Consider the following 16,866-nt stretch of genomic DNA (forward strand, 5'->3'; position numbering starts at 1 on the left):
GCACAGACACTTTAATTGGGAAGGATTTGGCATTTCTTCATCCCACCCTTTCTCCATCACAGAGTCACAGAATGGTTTGGGTTGGAAGGGACCTTAAAGCTCATCTCATTCCACCCCCTGCCATGGCCAGGGATACCTTCCACTAGACCAAGCTCCATCCAACCTGGCCTTGAACCCTTCCAGGGATGGGGCATCATGATTTCTCAGTGATGGTCAGTATTACATTTGTTCTAAGAGCTCAGCAGTAGTGGGTGAAATGAATTAAATGCGTTTTCATTCCTGTTTTAGCTTCCTCCGTTACCACAACCAGGCCTGTCCAGTTAGAATTCCAAACCTGCTGGCTGGCTTTCAGGGAAAAAAATAAGTCATGAAAAGCTCTTAATGCCTCTCATTGTTTTCTCTTTAGCATGAAAGTGATTAACTTATTTTCAAAAGCAGTGTTGGGATTGGGTACTTTAGACCATGGTTTGCTATAAAACTTCACCATGTCCTGCAGTGAAGTGAAAATCAGCAAATGCTTCTGGTTTAGTGGTGGCCTTGGCAGTGCTGGGAGAACAGTTGGACTCATGATCTTAAAGCTCTTTCCACCCTAAATGATTCTCTGATTCTATATGTGTTATTAGCCCTGTGGCAGTAATTATGGTTCCTCATTTACCAGATGCTCTGATATAATAACGAGCAAGATGAATTTGCAGGATATTCCTGGTTCAATTAGGAGGAAATGAGTAAAACCACAAAGCTGGGCAGAGACTTTTCCATTCATATCTTTGAAAAATGGGGAGAGGCCTTCTGAAATCAGGAGAGCAGACTGAAGGTTTGCCTTTATTCGTGGCTAAAAAGTGCATTAAAGCTTCCAGAACTCAGAGTCTTGCCCAGGGGCAAGTTTAGATACTTCCTGAAGTGTAGCTTGAATATTTGCATATTTTTGGCTGTGCATGAAAACTTTTCCCTTTGGTTCTGCAGTCTGAAACGTGTGTTGAAGCAGAATAGTATGTTTGGATTTTTGTAACTTGGAGGAGAATTGAACATGTGACACAATATCCTGATTTTTCTGGCAAAATTTGATTTTTGAAGTCTTGATTGTCACGAAAATGTCAATATTTTTTCACAGCTATTGAGGCTTTGCTGGGATGTCATTTAGTACATGTGTCATTGCTGCAGCCAAGCAACAGGTCACTGTTTCAGTGTAAATGGTTGCTCTACTTGATGTTTTTCTGGGCAAATATTTGTCAAGGATTTCCTTGTCTGGACAATTCTAAGTCATGTTTATTAATATGTGTGTCTTGTTGTGTTTTTTAGTAATCGTTGGAGGTCCCTTGGAAAACCAGTACAGGCTAAAGCAGTTCCACTTCCACTGGGGAGCTATAAATGACTGGGGTTCAGAGCACACAGTTGACAGTAAATTTTACCCAGCAGAGGTATGAGCTAAAATGCTGAACAATGCAAACACTTGTCTCAGGTGTAAATATATAAAGAGAAAATGGATTATTTAATTATTCCAGCCACAGCTGTAACTGAAGAGGCCTGATCCTCCTTACCTTGTACATAATAATTGTCTTGTGTATGTGACCCCCAGGGCCTTGGCTACTGTTCAAAAGTTTATTCCAATTATGGGCAATTTTTTTGGCATTTCTTAAATTATTAGAATGATGTGCAGCAGAGTTCTCTGGCAATATGGTGGTTATTATCATCACTTTATTGTCTGTTTGCAACTCTTAAGCAGTTATTAAAATAGCAAAACTTTTGTGCTTAAGTGACTACTAAGGAAAAAAGAGTCAACAAAAAGGATGGAGCCAATGGGGAAAAATAGGACAGTGTGCTCTGTTCTTCCTGTTAAGAGAGGGACGATCCCTCCAGTTCCAGGAATATGAAGCTTTTTTTTGTTCCTTTAACTAGCATTTCTGTAGCCAGTCTCCCACAGACTAAATCCCTTTCATATATGGCTCTTTGCCTATTGTTTAAGGCAAAAAGAAATAAAAAGGGAAGGGAAGGGTCATCTTCCAGTAACACTTTGTTCCTCATTTTTGTGGTGTGGTTTCTGAGGCAGCTCATTGCAGTGTCTCATTGCCAAGGCCCAAATGTAGCCAAGATCAAAAGTGAGGTTTCTTTTCTGTGCTCTGTGCAGGTGCTGATTTCTCACATTTCTGTTTCAGTTGCATCTGGTGCACTGGAATGCTGTGGAGTACCCAACTTTTGAGGAAGCTGTGATGGAAGGGAATGGCCTGGCTGTTATTGGAGTGTTTTTAAAGGTAATTTCATAAGCTCTAGTGATGTCTTTTTGTTTGCAATTCTGTTAAAACCAATTCAGGGCAAAATACAGCAGCAAAGGCCAAGGCAGGGTCCTGCTCCTGGGGAGGAATAACCCCAAGTAGCAGCACAGGTTGAGGACTGACCTCCTGGAGAGCAGCTCTGCTGAGAGGAACCTGGGGGTCCTGGTGGGTGACAAGTTGACCATGAACCAGCAATGTGTCCAAGGGCCAGGAGGGCCAGTGGGATCCTGGAGTGCATTGGGAAGAGTGTGGTCAGCAGCTCAGGGAGGTGATCCTGCTCCTCTGCTGAGCCCTAGTGAGGCACATGTGGAGTGTTGTGTTCAGTTCTGGGCTCCACAGTTCAAGAAAGATAAGGAGCTGCTGGAGAGGGTCCTGCAGAGGCCACAAAGATGATGAGGGATCTGGAGCATCTCTCTGATGAGGAAAAACTGTGGGAGCTGGGCCTGGTTAGTCTAGAGATACAAATATCTCCAAGGGGTGTCAGGATGGTCCCAAACTCTTCTCAGTGGTGCCCAGTGACAGGACAAGGAGCAATGGCCATAAACTAAAACACTGGAAGTTTCACCTCAACATGAGGAAGAACGACTTTCCATGGAGGTGGCAGAGCACTGGAACAGCTGCCCAGGGAGGGTGTGGAGCCTCCCTCTCTGGAGACATTCCAAACCCACCTGGATGTGTCCCTGTGTCACCTGCTCCAGGTGGCCCTGCCTTGGCAGAGGGGTTGGACTGGAAGATCTGCAGAGGTCCCTTCCAACACTAAACATTCCGTGATTATTGTTTCTAAAAAAATGTATATTAAGATAGATAAGTAGAACATCAGCTTAATGATTCCCCAACTCCTCCCTGTCCCTGCAGCTGGGAGCACGGCACGAGGGGCTGCAGACCCTGGTGGATGCCCTGCCAGCAGTGAAACACAAGGTCAGTGCTTTGAAGTGTCCCACTGGAGGTGGGTGGGGAATTTTTAAGGAGCAGTTGTATACTTGAAGCTTTCAAAGCCTCTTGAAGAAATGAGTCACTTGAGATTGTATCCCCTTCGAAGGGCACGCACGTGTTTCGTGCTTGAAGTGGTGGTTTATTTACTGGGGAATTAAGGCTTTTTGATTTTTGTCTGGTCTTTGAGGAGGAGATTATTTGCTTTTTTATAAACACTAAATTTTCTGCTACGGGAATGGGATTCTCTTCCTAGTTGATTCCTGACTCCTGCCAGGAGAGGGAGTGCTGTGTCTCTGATAGCGCTCAGGAGCAGCTCCTACTCTTCCAGGTCCCTGTTCCCTTTTCAAAGTACACACAAAAAATACACGTGGACAATTGTAATTTGTAAGCACATCCAGCTGAAGTCACTGTGCCACTATTTCTCACAAGAAGGATTTTAAAACATTCAAATAAATATTTATGGCAGTGCAGTGACAAATAAACCACCAAACAGGTCAATTCAGTGCCAGAAGACCTACAAAATCTGTGAACATACATCCATTATGAGAATATAATGTTTTACAGCATATGAATTTGAAAGAAACCAAAGTCCAGATATAAAAATAATAGGTTAGTATCAAGCATCAGGCTCATCAAGCTGCATGTGGGCTGCTCAGAAAGGGATCTCATTTCTAAATCTAAAGGCTGTCACCCAGCAGCTCATCAGCACTTAGTTTAAAACATTTGAAAACCTTTGTTGCCTTTCCAGCATTATCACTGACTTAAGGACCAAACATCACCCTGGGGAAGAGGAGGGTCAGAAAATATCTGTTCTCATGTCCTTCCTCCATCTAGAATCTCTCATCCAACCTTCCATTTTTGAACAATTCTTGTCTGTAATATTTCTCATTCTCAGTGGGGAATGGATAAAGTGGAAAGGAAAAACGAGATCTTCCTTTCCTGCATTGCCAGTATATTCCTAGGAGCAATGTTTGTGTAGGAAATCCCAGGCTCTGAAGTTCCTGTATGGTGTCTGATACCTCCCTTGTGGGATTGCAGTTCTGGAGATGGGAATATTTGATGTGATTTAAATAAAACTTTAGTCCTCTTCCCTCTCCCTCTTGCCTAAAATCACGTGGTGAAAAGTAAAACACTGTTGTTTGCAGTCTTTTAAGTGTATCTGACAGAACTACGTGAAGTTACTCCACCACTTATTCCTCCTTTTTCCTGTTTGCATCCAGCTCCCACAAAGCCACAGGCAGCTGCTCCTTCACACTCCTTGTTTCTTCTGAATTCCTAATGGCCTGTGGGGACAACAGAAATATTTCAATTTTGTCTGCTCAGCAGCTGCCTCAAATCCCACAAATTTGTGGGATTTTATATTATATTTTTATGTAGATCTTTGTTAATATTCACAACACCTAATTTCCCATAACATACGTAACACGTACAGTATTTAATCTCACGATTAAGATATTTTTTAATCTTCTGTCGTTTTTTTTCTCAAAAAGCAATGCTTAAAAATATTTTTTCTTGATGTTTAGGACACTGTTATCGAGTTTGATGTCTTTGATCCCTCCTGTTTGTTACCTTCATGTCCTGACTATTGGACCTACGCAGGCTCCTTGACCACTCCCCCCTTGACTGAATCTGTCACATGGATTATTAAGAAGAAGCCAATAGAGGTTGATGAAGATCAGGTAAATCTCAGGTCTATCTTTCATATCATTCCTTTTGCTGCCACAGAGAGGAAGATGCACAGAAGCACTTGGTTGCCAGCAATTCTCTGTGAATGCACAGAGGATTCAGGATTTGAGGAGAATCCTGACATTACAGGAACTAATACTGACAGACTCAAGATGTTTCTCCAGCTCTCCTCAACTTTACCAGCTCTTCTCAAGAGTGTTCTCTTGATCTGTGATAAAAAAAAGCTGGAAGCTGCCCCTTGAAAACATCAGATGTTTTAGGAATTTCTAAGGTTATTTATTGGAGCGGAATTGTGCTCCCCTCACCAGGATATTTTTTGTGGAGGGAAGGTTTTGTGAAATTCCAAACTCTGACCTTTGGTGCATGTTCTTGCTGGTGCACAGAAATCCTGGAGGCACTGCAAGGGCTGATCCTGTGTTGTTCATGTTAGAAAAGGTATAAAGTAGATGTAGGGATAAGGAAAATGGTCAGAAGGAGAACTCACAGGAATTGTGCTACAATTGTGGGTTTTATTGGAAGTTCTCAGGATTTTTTTTGCCTCTTCAAAGAGGTGGAGAGTATTTTGAGGGGCATCACAGCATAGAACAAATCTTAGGAGTTTGCTACAAAGCAAGTAAAAACAGACAGCCCCAAAAAATCTATCATTTATTCATGGTTTAAAAGGAACTGAAAATCATCTGTGGATTGTTCTTGTTTTTTGAGGCTTTGATTAGTAATGAAGTGAGAATCCAATGACATGAGGCAAGAGAGATTTGGTTTTTTTAATACAATTTTGCATGGAACTTGTCCATCAAGAAAGTCATGTTCCAACCAAACACCAACTGAGGAATAAACCTGCATATGATTTTAATGTTTTAGTTTACATAAAGGAACAGGATAGGAAGAACTGAAGATTGTTAACAGAGCAGAGAACTGCAGACACAGGGTAGCAATCTTCTTTTGAATTGAAATTTTTCTCATTTTTCCTTTTTCTTGGCTCTGTACTCTCATTCTTTTATAGCATAGCAGTGACTTAACATTGGAATGCCCTTGTGAGCATTAAAAGCTGATCTGCTGCATACTTTCTCTTAATCCCAGTTATAAACCACTGAGAGAACAACTACCTGGATTGTTGCTTGTTGAGGTTCCCTCGTTCCTGGGTGACAGCGTGTCAGGAAGGGTGTGAATTAAGGCTGGGCAGGTTTATTTCAAGATGACACATGTTCCAGTATCTCAATAAGAATCAGGTCTGTCTCAGACGTGCCACATTTGGGATTTAATCTGCCTAAAGATGGCAGGTGACTGACAATTCCTCTTCTGCATTGACAGGGATGATGGGATAATCTTTGCCAGCAGGTGACAAAGAAGTGCCAGAAATTTGTTTGAAAGTTTCTCAGAATACAAATGTAACAGCAACTCCGATTTTTATTTTTTCCCCCCAAGAATAAATGACTTTGTTTTGTCACAAACTCCTACAATTAGCCAAGTCACTAAAGTGGACATTTCTCCTTCTCAGCTGGAGGCCTTTAGGATGCTGCTCTTCACCTCCGATGGGGAGGAGGAGAAGAGGATGGTGGACAACTTCCGTCCCCTGCAGCCGCTGATGGACCGAACCGTGCGCTCGTCCTTCCAGGTCAGGCACCTCCTGGACACTGAGGCACAGCCCCAGGGCCACGCTGAGCAGCTCAGGCCATAGGTGGCCCATCAACATCAGGCTGCAGCACGTGGACATGATGTTATTTCTCATTATTTTCCCTTTTCCTGCAGTGTATCCCTGCACTTTCACAGCCAGCCAGTGGCAGTCCTGCTAAGTGCCCTTTGACCTTCACTAGAGAAGCTGTGGGGGTTTTTAGTTTTGCTTTTCTGAAGAAGTAAATAATATTAACCCTTAACAAATTGACTTGCTTTGAGACAGGGATCAATAAGGAATTATTAAGACAGCTAAAGCTAAAATAATGATGGGAGAGCTCTTCCTCTGCCTGTTCTCTGAATTGTTCTGTATCTCTTCAAATGCTTTCTCAGTGCCTTGCATGAGTTAATAATCCTGGCCAAAAACTTGTTAGCAAGGAGGAAGTGTGAAGAAGTGCAAAGTATTAACACTGATCAGGTGCTTTTGTGAAATTGTTTGAGATCTGGGAAGAGAACTGGAAGAGAAGTAGTTTCTCTAGTCACACATACAGAGACATTTTACCTTCTTTGTTTTTCCTTGGATGAAAAGAGGAGAAGGACAAAAATGACTTGTAGAATAAAAGCTCTTTCCATTCTGTTGGCTGCACGATCCATGTTTGATGTGGAGGCCGCAGAATGTCCACTCTAAATACATCACAAGCCAGAAGACCTTTTCTTAAACCTTTTAACAAATGTAGAAGCTTTTAGCTTTGGCAGCTTTTACTCTTCTGTGTTAATAATGTATCAGGAGAAGAGAGCAGAGGAGAATTCACCAGCATCTCAGGACTGGCAAGAGCAGCAAATTAGGTGAAAATGTCCAATTGATCTCAGAAAACCGATCACATCAAAGGAGAGCAAGATTAAATAAGGCCCAGCTGACCCTCCCAGTGGGATTTGGGGAAAAAAAGCCAAAACCAATTTCTGAAACCTGTGCTAGGACAAAATGCAGCCCTCAGAAAGGTTTTTGATTTCAGTAACTCACAGAGCACGAGTGCACTCTCTTCAGAGTTTTCCCTTAAGGTGTATTGTCTTATAAAAAGACTTATCCAGCTTCAGGACAATTGGGGACCAGTTTGTATTTTTAGCACCTTATGGTAACGAGGTCCAGTGGTGGTTGAAAAGTATTTGTGGACCAAACCAAGCTGCTGTGGAGCTGCCACCTGCAGAGTCTTATCCTGGAGCTATGGTCCAATTGCCACGAGTAGTATCTACCTCTGCACATCCTACTAGGCCTGATTTTCTCTCAAGCACCTTCTTCCCTGGCTCTTTCTGCTTTGCTGGATGGTCACATTTTCTGGTGAGGAGCAGGTCTGTCTGTAAACCATGGTGTGATCTTGATTGATTGTGTTTGATTCTTGAGGAACTGATCTTACTTGTTTGCTTCTCATTGCTGCTGTGATTCAGCACAAGGGAAATGTGACACTGGCTTGTCAATCTAAATCCAGAGCTTTAGGATTGATACTTTTATTTTTTAAAGTCCAAGTGTTCAGTTTAAAAGCACTTTAACACTTTTTAGTGTGACGCTGACGATTTTAAGGTTTTGGAATAATCTTGTTTAACCAGTTAAGTGCCCAGATCCTGCCTTTGCTTCCTTAATAGCTCTACCTCAGGCTGTTGTTACTGTGCAACAGTTGTGCCTTTCTGCCCTGGCAATTTGGAATGTGGCCACTTAACTTTGGAGTGACTGTACATGGTAAATGTAAAAAAAATCTCCCTTCTACCCCAGTGTAGGATGTTTTTTCTGTGTAGTGAATCAATATGGCAACATCTCTCTTTGGTTTCTTTGCTTCTCCCAAGCCCTCCTACTGCTTGGGTGAACCTTTCCATGCTGGTTGAACTCTACCATTTCTCTTTGGATGGGGCTTGGAGCAACCTGGTCTAGTGGAAGGTGTCCCTGCCCATGGAAGGGGATTGGAACTGGATGATCTTTAAGGTCCCTTCCCACCCAAACCATTCCACGATTCCATGATCTCAGTTGACCTGTACAGTCTTTGGCATCATCACACAGACTTTCCACTACATACAGAAACACGTCAGTGATGATTTTTGCTAGAGAATGAGATGTTCCAAAATAAATTCTGAAGGAATATCTACAGTTCTGGCAATAGGAAAAAAATGTTTTTACTTTTTGCCTGAGTGTTCGTGGCCTGGTCATTAAGTTTGAGGTTTTTGTTCAGTGCTGTTCTTGCAAACACTTCTCTGAGGAGGACCCTGTAGAAGGGTGGCAGTGGTTCAGATATTTTACTACTCATTATTAATAGGAAAAATTGTAGTATAAAGACATGTTAATGTTGCCTTATATTTAAAAATAAAGCAGACTCAGCAGCACTGGGCTATAGGTGACCTGCATCAATAATATCCTTATCATATATAATATATCCTAAAAAGCTTCATGCAATTGCTCAGTTTTTTAGTTGCCTTGATAATTTTCACTGAGTTTTTGGGTGTCTCTGCTCCACTGAGCTTATTTCACTCCTGGGAAGTACAAAATACAGATTTAGGGAACCACCAGGGTGTAAATGTTTAACCTTGAGGTGCTCTGTAATGCTGTGGTACCTCACACCCAGCTGAGTTCTCCGTGCTGAGGTTTGCTCCACTGAACCACATTTTCTTCCTGGGTGTGTAAATCTCTTTTTAACACACCACCACCCATCAGAGGTGATGCTGAATATTCCCTTTTCCAGTGATCCATTTCAAGTTCTCATGGAGATTTACTTTGTTGAAGTATTGTCATTTATTGTTCGAGAATAGGTACATTATCAAGTCATACAGTTACTAAGCTATACTCCATATTTAGATAAAATCACATCTGTTTTTACTGTCATAAAATTAATAAATTTCAATTTCAGCACTCATCAGTTCAAATATATGGAAACAGGGTCAATGTAGAAACAATTAACTTTGCTACAAAAATAAGTTTTCTGTTACAGTTATTTTGCTGTTTCTTGCACTTATGTGTAGTGTTTTAGCATACCTGGTTAAGGCAGGCAGGAGTTCAGTTGCAGAGCAGATTGTTGTTGGAATTTTCAGTTTGGAAATGGACAGAAAGGGAAATTATGGATGTTATTTTAATTTTAACTTGTATGTTACAATGACTTTATTGGCCTTGTGAGTCCTGACTTCAAGGAAATAACTGTGTGCCTGCACGTGTGTGTAAAACAGGAGATGGGGTAGAATTCTTTGGCCTTATTCTCTGTTTTGTGTGTATAAAAAATGATTTAATTGTTGGGTAAGAGCTGGTATCTGTAATGATTTTGCACAATTAAGTGAAACTTTATTTGAAAGAGGAATCTTTAGGCTCTTTAGGGTGGTACAATATGAAAGGGTCAAAGCACATATTTGTATTTTCCTTGCATAGTAGTCACTTTGGTAACTTAACAGTGCCCTGGGAGGCATTCCTGTGGCAATAAGTACTAGGAATTAAAGACTGTGTAATAGAAATAATTTTGGGAAAACTGACTGAAAAGGGAGTGGAAGGTTTTTGAGCACAGACCTGTGTCTGTGTTGGCCTGACTTCCAGCTGCCTTTCAATATTCCTGTTAAATGCTGCTCTTATCTCAGTCTTGGTCACTTTGTGGTTGGAGCAACTCCCTTTGGCATTTGAATGTTTGATCTGGACTGCTGCATTCCAGAACTTTCTTACTTCAGGTGTAACCACCTCGTACCCCTGACCACTCCTGTGCTGCCTTCTGCCAGGAATGACCCCAGAGCTGACAGGGGTGTCTCCCTTGGCTTTGAAAGCTCTGGAAACAGAGATGGCTTTGATCTCTACAGAGTTTTAGAGGACTGGAATTGTACTTTGGAGGAAGGGTCCGTTTGTGCCTTAATTTTGAATGTTTTAATTTGTATTTCTTGGCACATCTTTGCTTTTTTCTTCATTGTGTTTTCGTGGCTGTTATTACATTTTGTGTATTTTAATGTTTGTTATCTGCCTGATCATAATTTACTGAAAATAATTGTCTTAGGAGACAGTATCTGTAACAGGGAATGCCTTTTCCCTCAGTTTTTACCTGCTGTATAGAACCTTGTAGCTGCTGGATTTTACACTGTTACATTAGTGTGCAACTGCAATAAAGGACCAGAGAAACCTGTGCCTGGATCTCGTTGTGTAATTAAGCTCTTCAAGTTAAAAACTAGATTTCCTGTCAAGCAAATAATACAATTCCTCTTTGGGAATGACCCAGTTCATTAGGAGTGGAGTCTAATCAGCTGTCAGATGTGCTGTGATACTTCCAGGCTCTGAAAAGACTCTGCTGAACTGTGTTAGAATGGGAATGAAAGCACAATGCCCTCTCTGTTGCTGCTGTGCTGATGGAAGGGTAACTAATTATTTATTACATCCAGCCAGATGCAACATGCCATCTCCCAGGGGATTCCAGATTTTGAGGATCTTTGCTAAGCTCCTTCATTTGACACTGATCATTAAACTGGACCTGTCAGCTGAGCTCCTTTTTCTGTTGTGTAATTGGCCTTGATAAAACTGAGCCCATGTGTGGTGTAACTCAAGAGATTCCCAGTTTGTGGTTGTGGCTACAAGAATCTGGTCAAATAACCCTAAAAAACCCTTTGAGTAAAATAAATTAGTTACCACAATTAAAAATTGATACAAGAAAGTAAGTTTAGATTAGATATTAGGGAGAAATCCTTCTCTGTGAGGGTGGTGAGGCCCTGGCACAGGTTGCCCAGAGAAGCTGTGGCTGCCCCATTCCTGGAAATGTCCAAGGCCAGGTTGGATGGGGCTTGGAGCAACCTGGTCTAGTGGTAGGTGTCCCTGCCCATGGCAGGGATGGGACTGGATTGGCTTTAAGGTCCCTTCCAACCCAAACCATGCTGTGATTCTGTGAAGATTGACTAATTAGCTGAAATGAGCATTAATTTCTGTGTCTCACTGCAGAGCCATGCTTGGAGTTTAGCTATCATAGAGAGAGGTTTTGCTTAGCTGAAATAATTCAAACAAGTTCCTACTTATTTTGATGGGAAAAATAGGAGGTTACATTCCTGGTTAAGGAATCCCCCCTAAAATAATAGTAGATAATGCTTTATAGAAGGCCTCCCCAGTGGTGCTGTTTGGCAGGCAACACATTGTGTTAGGTTAAGAGTGAGGCCAGCTCTGCTATTTTTACTATTTAAGGGTTCTAGAAACTGCCACTACTTCCATTTACCCAAGAAAACAAACTTCCAAGCTCTTTCTTAGTGGAGCTGAGGTGTTTGCTGAGGAAATGGCTGGTCTGGTTCCAGTGGGGTGGCTGGGGGTGATCAAGGCAGCCCTGCCGATACCTGGTCAAGAACATCCACATTACTCCTGACAAATGGCCAATTTGCTCCTGCTCCTGGTAATTATTTGTCCTTCTGACAAATCCTTCCTTCCTTCCTTTTTGATGTGACAAACTCCGAGTGCCTGAGTATTAACACATGGAGAACTGATTGGATAATCAAATAGTCTTCAAAGATTCTGTGGAATAACTTGGGGGCCTGAGGAGAGTTAATGTTCTGATAATAACACTTGGCATTTGGGAAGTGCTTTGAAGATATAAAGCACTCTGGGAACACACTGGCAAAGCCAGGATTTTCTCAGGAATACAAATGGAGAAACAGTTGCAGAATTAACTCTGACGGATTAATTTGCAAGAGAGTCAAGTGTGTGGTTGACTTGAAATAGGGGCAGTTCAGTGGCTGCTACTCCACTACCTCTGGATCCTGGGATTTCCACATTCTATTAAGAAATTCCCTTTTGGAAGAATTAGAGAGAAGAAGATTACTCCATCCCGTTCTTGTGAAAGTCAGTGGAAATTTCTGGGTGTTAGGTTAATGTCAGGTGTAAAATTCCACAGTCATCGAGCAGGTCATGGAGGGATCATTGGGGTTGTCCTGTGCAGGGCCAGGAGTTGGACTCGATTCGAGTGGGTCCCTCCCAGCTCAGGATATTCTGATTCCAGTTAGTTTATTTGCCTTGAGGTAAGAGCTTGGCCTAGAGAACTGGTGGAGTAAATCCCTCCGTGAATGATTCTCTTCAGCCGAATACAGATCTAAATTGGAGCATTCATCTGGAAACACCTGAAGGATATATTTTATTTCTATCCCAATCCTGTCTGCTGAGTCCAGTGTAACAAGGTCAACACAGAGACAATCCCTAAGTTGTAACTACCTGATTTCATGGTCCTGTGAAAATTTTACCAAGCATAAAGCATTAAATGCAGTAATAATTGCTTTAGGTTACAGCCATCGAGTCTATTATGTTAAACTGGTAGACTAAAGAAAGGCTTTTAGGGTTACACAAAAATTCTGATATGTTTTCCTGTTTAATTAACTGTCACAGTCTTTTCAATCCCTCCAGGTTCCCATTTCTAGTTGAAAACTGGAAGAACATGCTCGGTGCCAAGGTAATTTTTTTCTAAGCTTTCTTTCTAAATGTGGATGTTTATATAATCCCAGCCGCAGATTTTTGTGCCCTTGGGCTGAGCAGCCACTAGATGTCAGGTTCGGATTAGTGCTCCCAGGATTAGGCTGCTCGGGATTCCTGGAATGGTTGGAAGTAGTGGTGATGGCAATTACCAGTGTGAGGTACCTGAAAATGTTACTGAAATGTCACATCTTTCCCCAGAATTCCCATCTCACCTTTTCTGAGGTATCCTGGAGAAAACCCTCTGATCCACCCACTGTCTGAAACATGCACAGAGGAGGATGGTCCAGGAGGATGGACAACTTCGGCTTTTGGAGCTTGGGCACGACTTCTTGTGTGACACCAACTAACCCCTGCTAAGAAACAACTGCTCAGAGGTACCACTTCCACCTCTCAGTGAGAAGGAGTGTTGTTGGGAATCAGATCTTCCAGGCTCAGAGCTCCTCTCCTATCCTACAAGGGCAAGAGGGAATCTGAATTTGGTAAAAAAATTGGCTCCTTTGGCCTTATTGTAGTATCCAAGTGAGCCTCCTTGGATGCAGAACTTATGCCTGCCCGTTTTGCCTACATGCTGCCAGATTGGTGAATTATTTTATTTTTTTGGTTTCCAAACAAGCATTTTTGGTGGTTTTGGCATCCCACATGGCAGTCAGATTTCAGATTGGCAAATGATTTTTTTTGTGTGTGTGATTTTGGTATCTGCCATGACAGGCAGGTTCCTGCAGCGCCTCTGCAGAGATGCAGGTGGTGCAGCACCGGGGACTTGGGTGGAAGGTGGATAGAAGAGCAGAGCAAGATGGGACTGGGGGGAGCTGGGAGACACAGGTTCTGCTGAACTGCAGGTTTAGACACACAGGGATCCATTCTCCTCTGGAGGAACACACAGCCCATGCAGGCAGGAGAACGGATGGTAACACACACCTCCCCTCCGGGCCCCCTTGTACCCGGGGGCAGAGATGTGGGGTGGCCGCTTCGCTTCCCTTGTCCCCTCTTGGGGCAAGGGAAGGTCGGAAGGGGTGGGCATGAGAGAGGTGCGCCGGTAGGAGCGGGAAGCCCTAGTAAGGAGCGAGTACCCCCCGTACGGAGCGGGTACCGCCGTTAAAGAGCAGTTACGGCCAGAACGGAGCAGGTACCCCCGGTACCAGAGCGGGCACCGCCGGTAAGAAGCGGAGACCCCGGCGAGGAGCGAGTGCCCCCCGTCCGGAGCGGGCACAGCCGCTGCCCAGCGGCCACCGCGCCATCCTGGGGCGCTGCACCACCCTCCTTCCTCCTCCTCTCCTCCTCCTCCTCCTCCTCCTCCTCCTCGTCCTCTCCTCCCCCCGGAAAGGAGCCCGGCCCCGCCGCCGCTCGCCGCCCACCGCCGCCGGAACAAAAGGGGCGGCCGATGGTGGCGGCAGAGCCGCTCCGCGCCCGCCCCGCTCCGCGCCCCGCTCCGCCACCATGTCGGGCAGCGGCGGCGGCCCCGGCGACAATGCCGTGAAGAAGAGGAGCCCGGCGGGCTCGGCCGCCTCGCTGGCGCAGGAGGAGGACAAGCAGGCGATGGAGAAGATGCTGGGGGCGGCGGGCGGAGGGGCGCAGGAGAACGGCTGCGCCCGCTCGCCCTCGCCGTGCGGCTCCGGGGAAGGGGTGACCCTGCAGCGCTCCATCACGCTGCTCAACGGCGTGGCCATCATCGTGGGCACCATCATCGGCTCCGGCATCTTCGTCGCCCCCACGGGCGTGCTGCGGGAGGCCGGCTCGCCGGGGCTGTCGCTGGTGGTCTGGGCGGCGTGCGGGGCGTTCTCCATCGTGGGCGCCTTGTGCTACGCGGAGCTGGGCACCACCATCACCAAGTCCGGCGGGGACTACGCCTACATGCTGGAGGTGTACGGCTCCCTGCCCGCCTTTCTCAAGCTCTGGATAGAGCTGCTCATCATCCGACCCTCCTCGCAGTACATCGTGGCTCTGGTCTTCGCCACGTACCTGCTCAAGCCCATCTTCCCCACCTGCCCCGTGCCCAACGAGGCTGCCAAGCTGGTAGCCTGTCTGTGCGTCCGTAAGTAACATTTAATGGCTTTGAACTGACAGAGGGCAGGGTTAGGTGGGATATTGGGGAGCAAGTCTTCCCTGTGAGGATGATGAGTTCCTGGCACAGGTTGCCCAGAGAAGCTGTGGCTGCCCCATCCCTGGAAATGTCCAAGGCCAGGCTGGACGGGGCGTGGAGCAACCTGGGATAGTGGAAGATGTCCCTGCCCATGGGACCGGGATGATCTGGTAAAGATCATCACTGATATTTAAATTCCCTTCCAACCCAAACGATTCCATGATTCTGTGACCTTTTCTAGGTCTCTGCTGTCGTGCTACACGTGGCTCCTCATTCACCATCACCTTCCCCAAAAAGTGTGCTCATGCATCACTTTGGAGGAGACGCCCCATTTCTCCTGTGCTGTGCATACCGAGTTTTTCTGGCTGTTTTGAATGGCAGCAGTAGGAAATGTGGCCCCATCCCAAATAAATGTAGCGAAAAATTCCCCAAATGCCAGTTGCAGGTTAATGAGTCTCTCTGAATGCAGCGAGCAGTGTGCAGTAAATACAGGGTGCATTTTTGCTGGGAGCTGGAATAGGATTTCTCATGCTCTGCTCCAGGACTGTGTTTGGGCAGGGTAAAATCCCCCGTTGCCCTGCAGTGCTGCGGTGCCTGGGATGGGCGTTGATGTGCAGACAGAGGTGGGGATAAGGAGCACTGGGGAAATTATCTGTCACAAGCAACTGGTGCTGAACGTGGCCTGTTCTCAGTGCTTGGCTGGTTTCAGCACCAGTTGGGAGATGAGCTGTTTCTGGGCTGTGTGTGTGCTGATACCATGCTCAAAACCTGGTTTTATGGGGATTTTTTGGCTAGCAAACATTCTGTCTCACGAGGCAGAGAAGTTCAGTCACGCTGTGATGAATTCAGGGCACACAGATCTCTCTCCTGCTGCAGTTTTTGTCACGACTGGTGTTTTGGAGTCTGCAGTTGTGCTGCTCAAGCCCCATTTTCCGTTCCTCTGATGAATGCAAAGTCACCCCATCCAAATTCCTCATCCTTTAAAGACAGGACCATTTTCTGCCCTTCCCTCCTCATTTCCCATTCAATCTGTTCCGCTCCACTGGTCTTCTTGTGCCTTTATAAAGGTGTGTGTTGGGAAAGGATGTAATTTTTGGGAGGGCTTTATAAAGCATTTATTCACTCTACAAAATCACAGCCAGGTGACCTTTTTCTTTCTGCATTTTGAAGTTGTGAAGAGAAGGTTGGTTGTTCGTGCTGCCCTTTCCAAGGGGATTGTGTTAGATTCCTTCCCCCTCTGAGGATCCCAGGCATCCAAAAGCTGCAGCACGTGGTCGTTATGGGAAGATATATTGCCTGTAAACATCTTTATACCCACACTGACTGAGGCTTTGGGAGGTAAATTATATGGCTAGTTAGTAATAACAGCATTAATAACAGACAGGGCAGTGAGTTGTACTTTCTCTGGGCAAGATTAAAACCTCCTCAGTCCCCACATCAATTTTTAGGAATGCAAGGGTACGTAGATAGGCATGTGGATTTGCATCCAAGTTTTTCACCAAGTGTAGGGCACATGTTAAGCAGATATAATTATTCAACTAAGAAAGCTGCACCAGGGTTAGGAAATAGTTCTGCTCATGGGTGCCTTGCCTTTTGCAAATGTGGTTTTAGAGCTTTCCTGCCAGTCTGCACTGTGGTTTCCTCAGGGACCCAGAGGAGCATGGCACGGATGGACGTGGCATTCCCGTTCCTTTCTGAAAAGCCAAGGAATTAGGGCATTGATTAGGGGCTTTCTTACTGCCTTATGGCAAAGTTTCGCTGTGCAAGCACATGTTGGAGTTGCCAAAGCCTTTGAGAACGTGTTTCTAATAATAAGTACCTTTTAATCTGAGGGATCATTCCCAAAG

At 44.7% G+C, this 16,866-nt stretch overlaps 2 protein-coding genes across 3 annotated transcripts in view; both read left to right on the forward strand.

The window, feature by feature from the left end:
• CA5A (carbonic anhydrase 5A) overlaps positions 1-10,628 on the forward strand; it is a 14,001-nt gene extending 3,373 nt beyond the window's left edge. The window contains 5 exon segments of the mRNA XM_027685093.1: positions 1,300-1,418; positions 2,154-2,249; positions 3,126-3,188; positions 4,727-4,882; positions 6,385-10,628. Coding sequence (XP_027540894.1) covers positions 1,300-1,418; positions 2,154-2,249; positions 3,126-3,188; positions 4,727-4,882; positions 6,385-6,564 — 614 coding nt within the window. The 3' untranslated portion in view covers positions 6,565-10,628.
• A 3,663-nt stretch (positions 10,629-14,291) lies between these two features.
• SLC7A5 (solute carrier family 7 member 5) overlaps positions 14,292-16,866 on the forward strand; it is a 38,074-nt gene continuing 35,499 nt past the window's right edge. Inside the window, exon 1 of one of the 2 annotated variants that reach the window (XM_027685086.1) lies at positions 14,292-14,971. In XM_027685086.1, the coding sequence (XP_027540887.1) occupies positions 14,377-14,971 (595 nt within the window). In that variant the 5' untranslated portion in view covers positions 14,292-14,376. The remainder of the gene's footprint in view (positions 14,972-16,866) is intronic. The other variant, XR_003534535.1, reaches the window with a different exon arrangement.

This window comes from Neopelma chrysocephalum, unplaced genomic scaffold (assembly GCF_003984885.1).
Source record: "Neopelma chrysocephalum unplaced genomic scaffold, ASM398488v2 Primary Assembly neopelma1_68, whole genome shotgun sequence".
Lineage (NCBI taxonomy): Eukaryota > Metazoa > Chordata > Aves > Passeriformes > Pipridae > Neopelma > Neopelma chrysocephalum.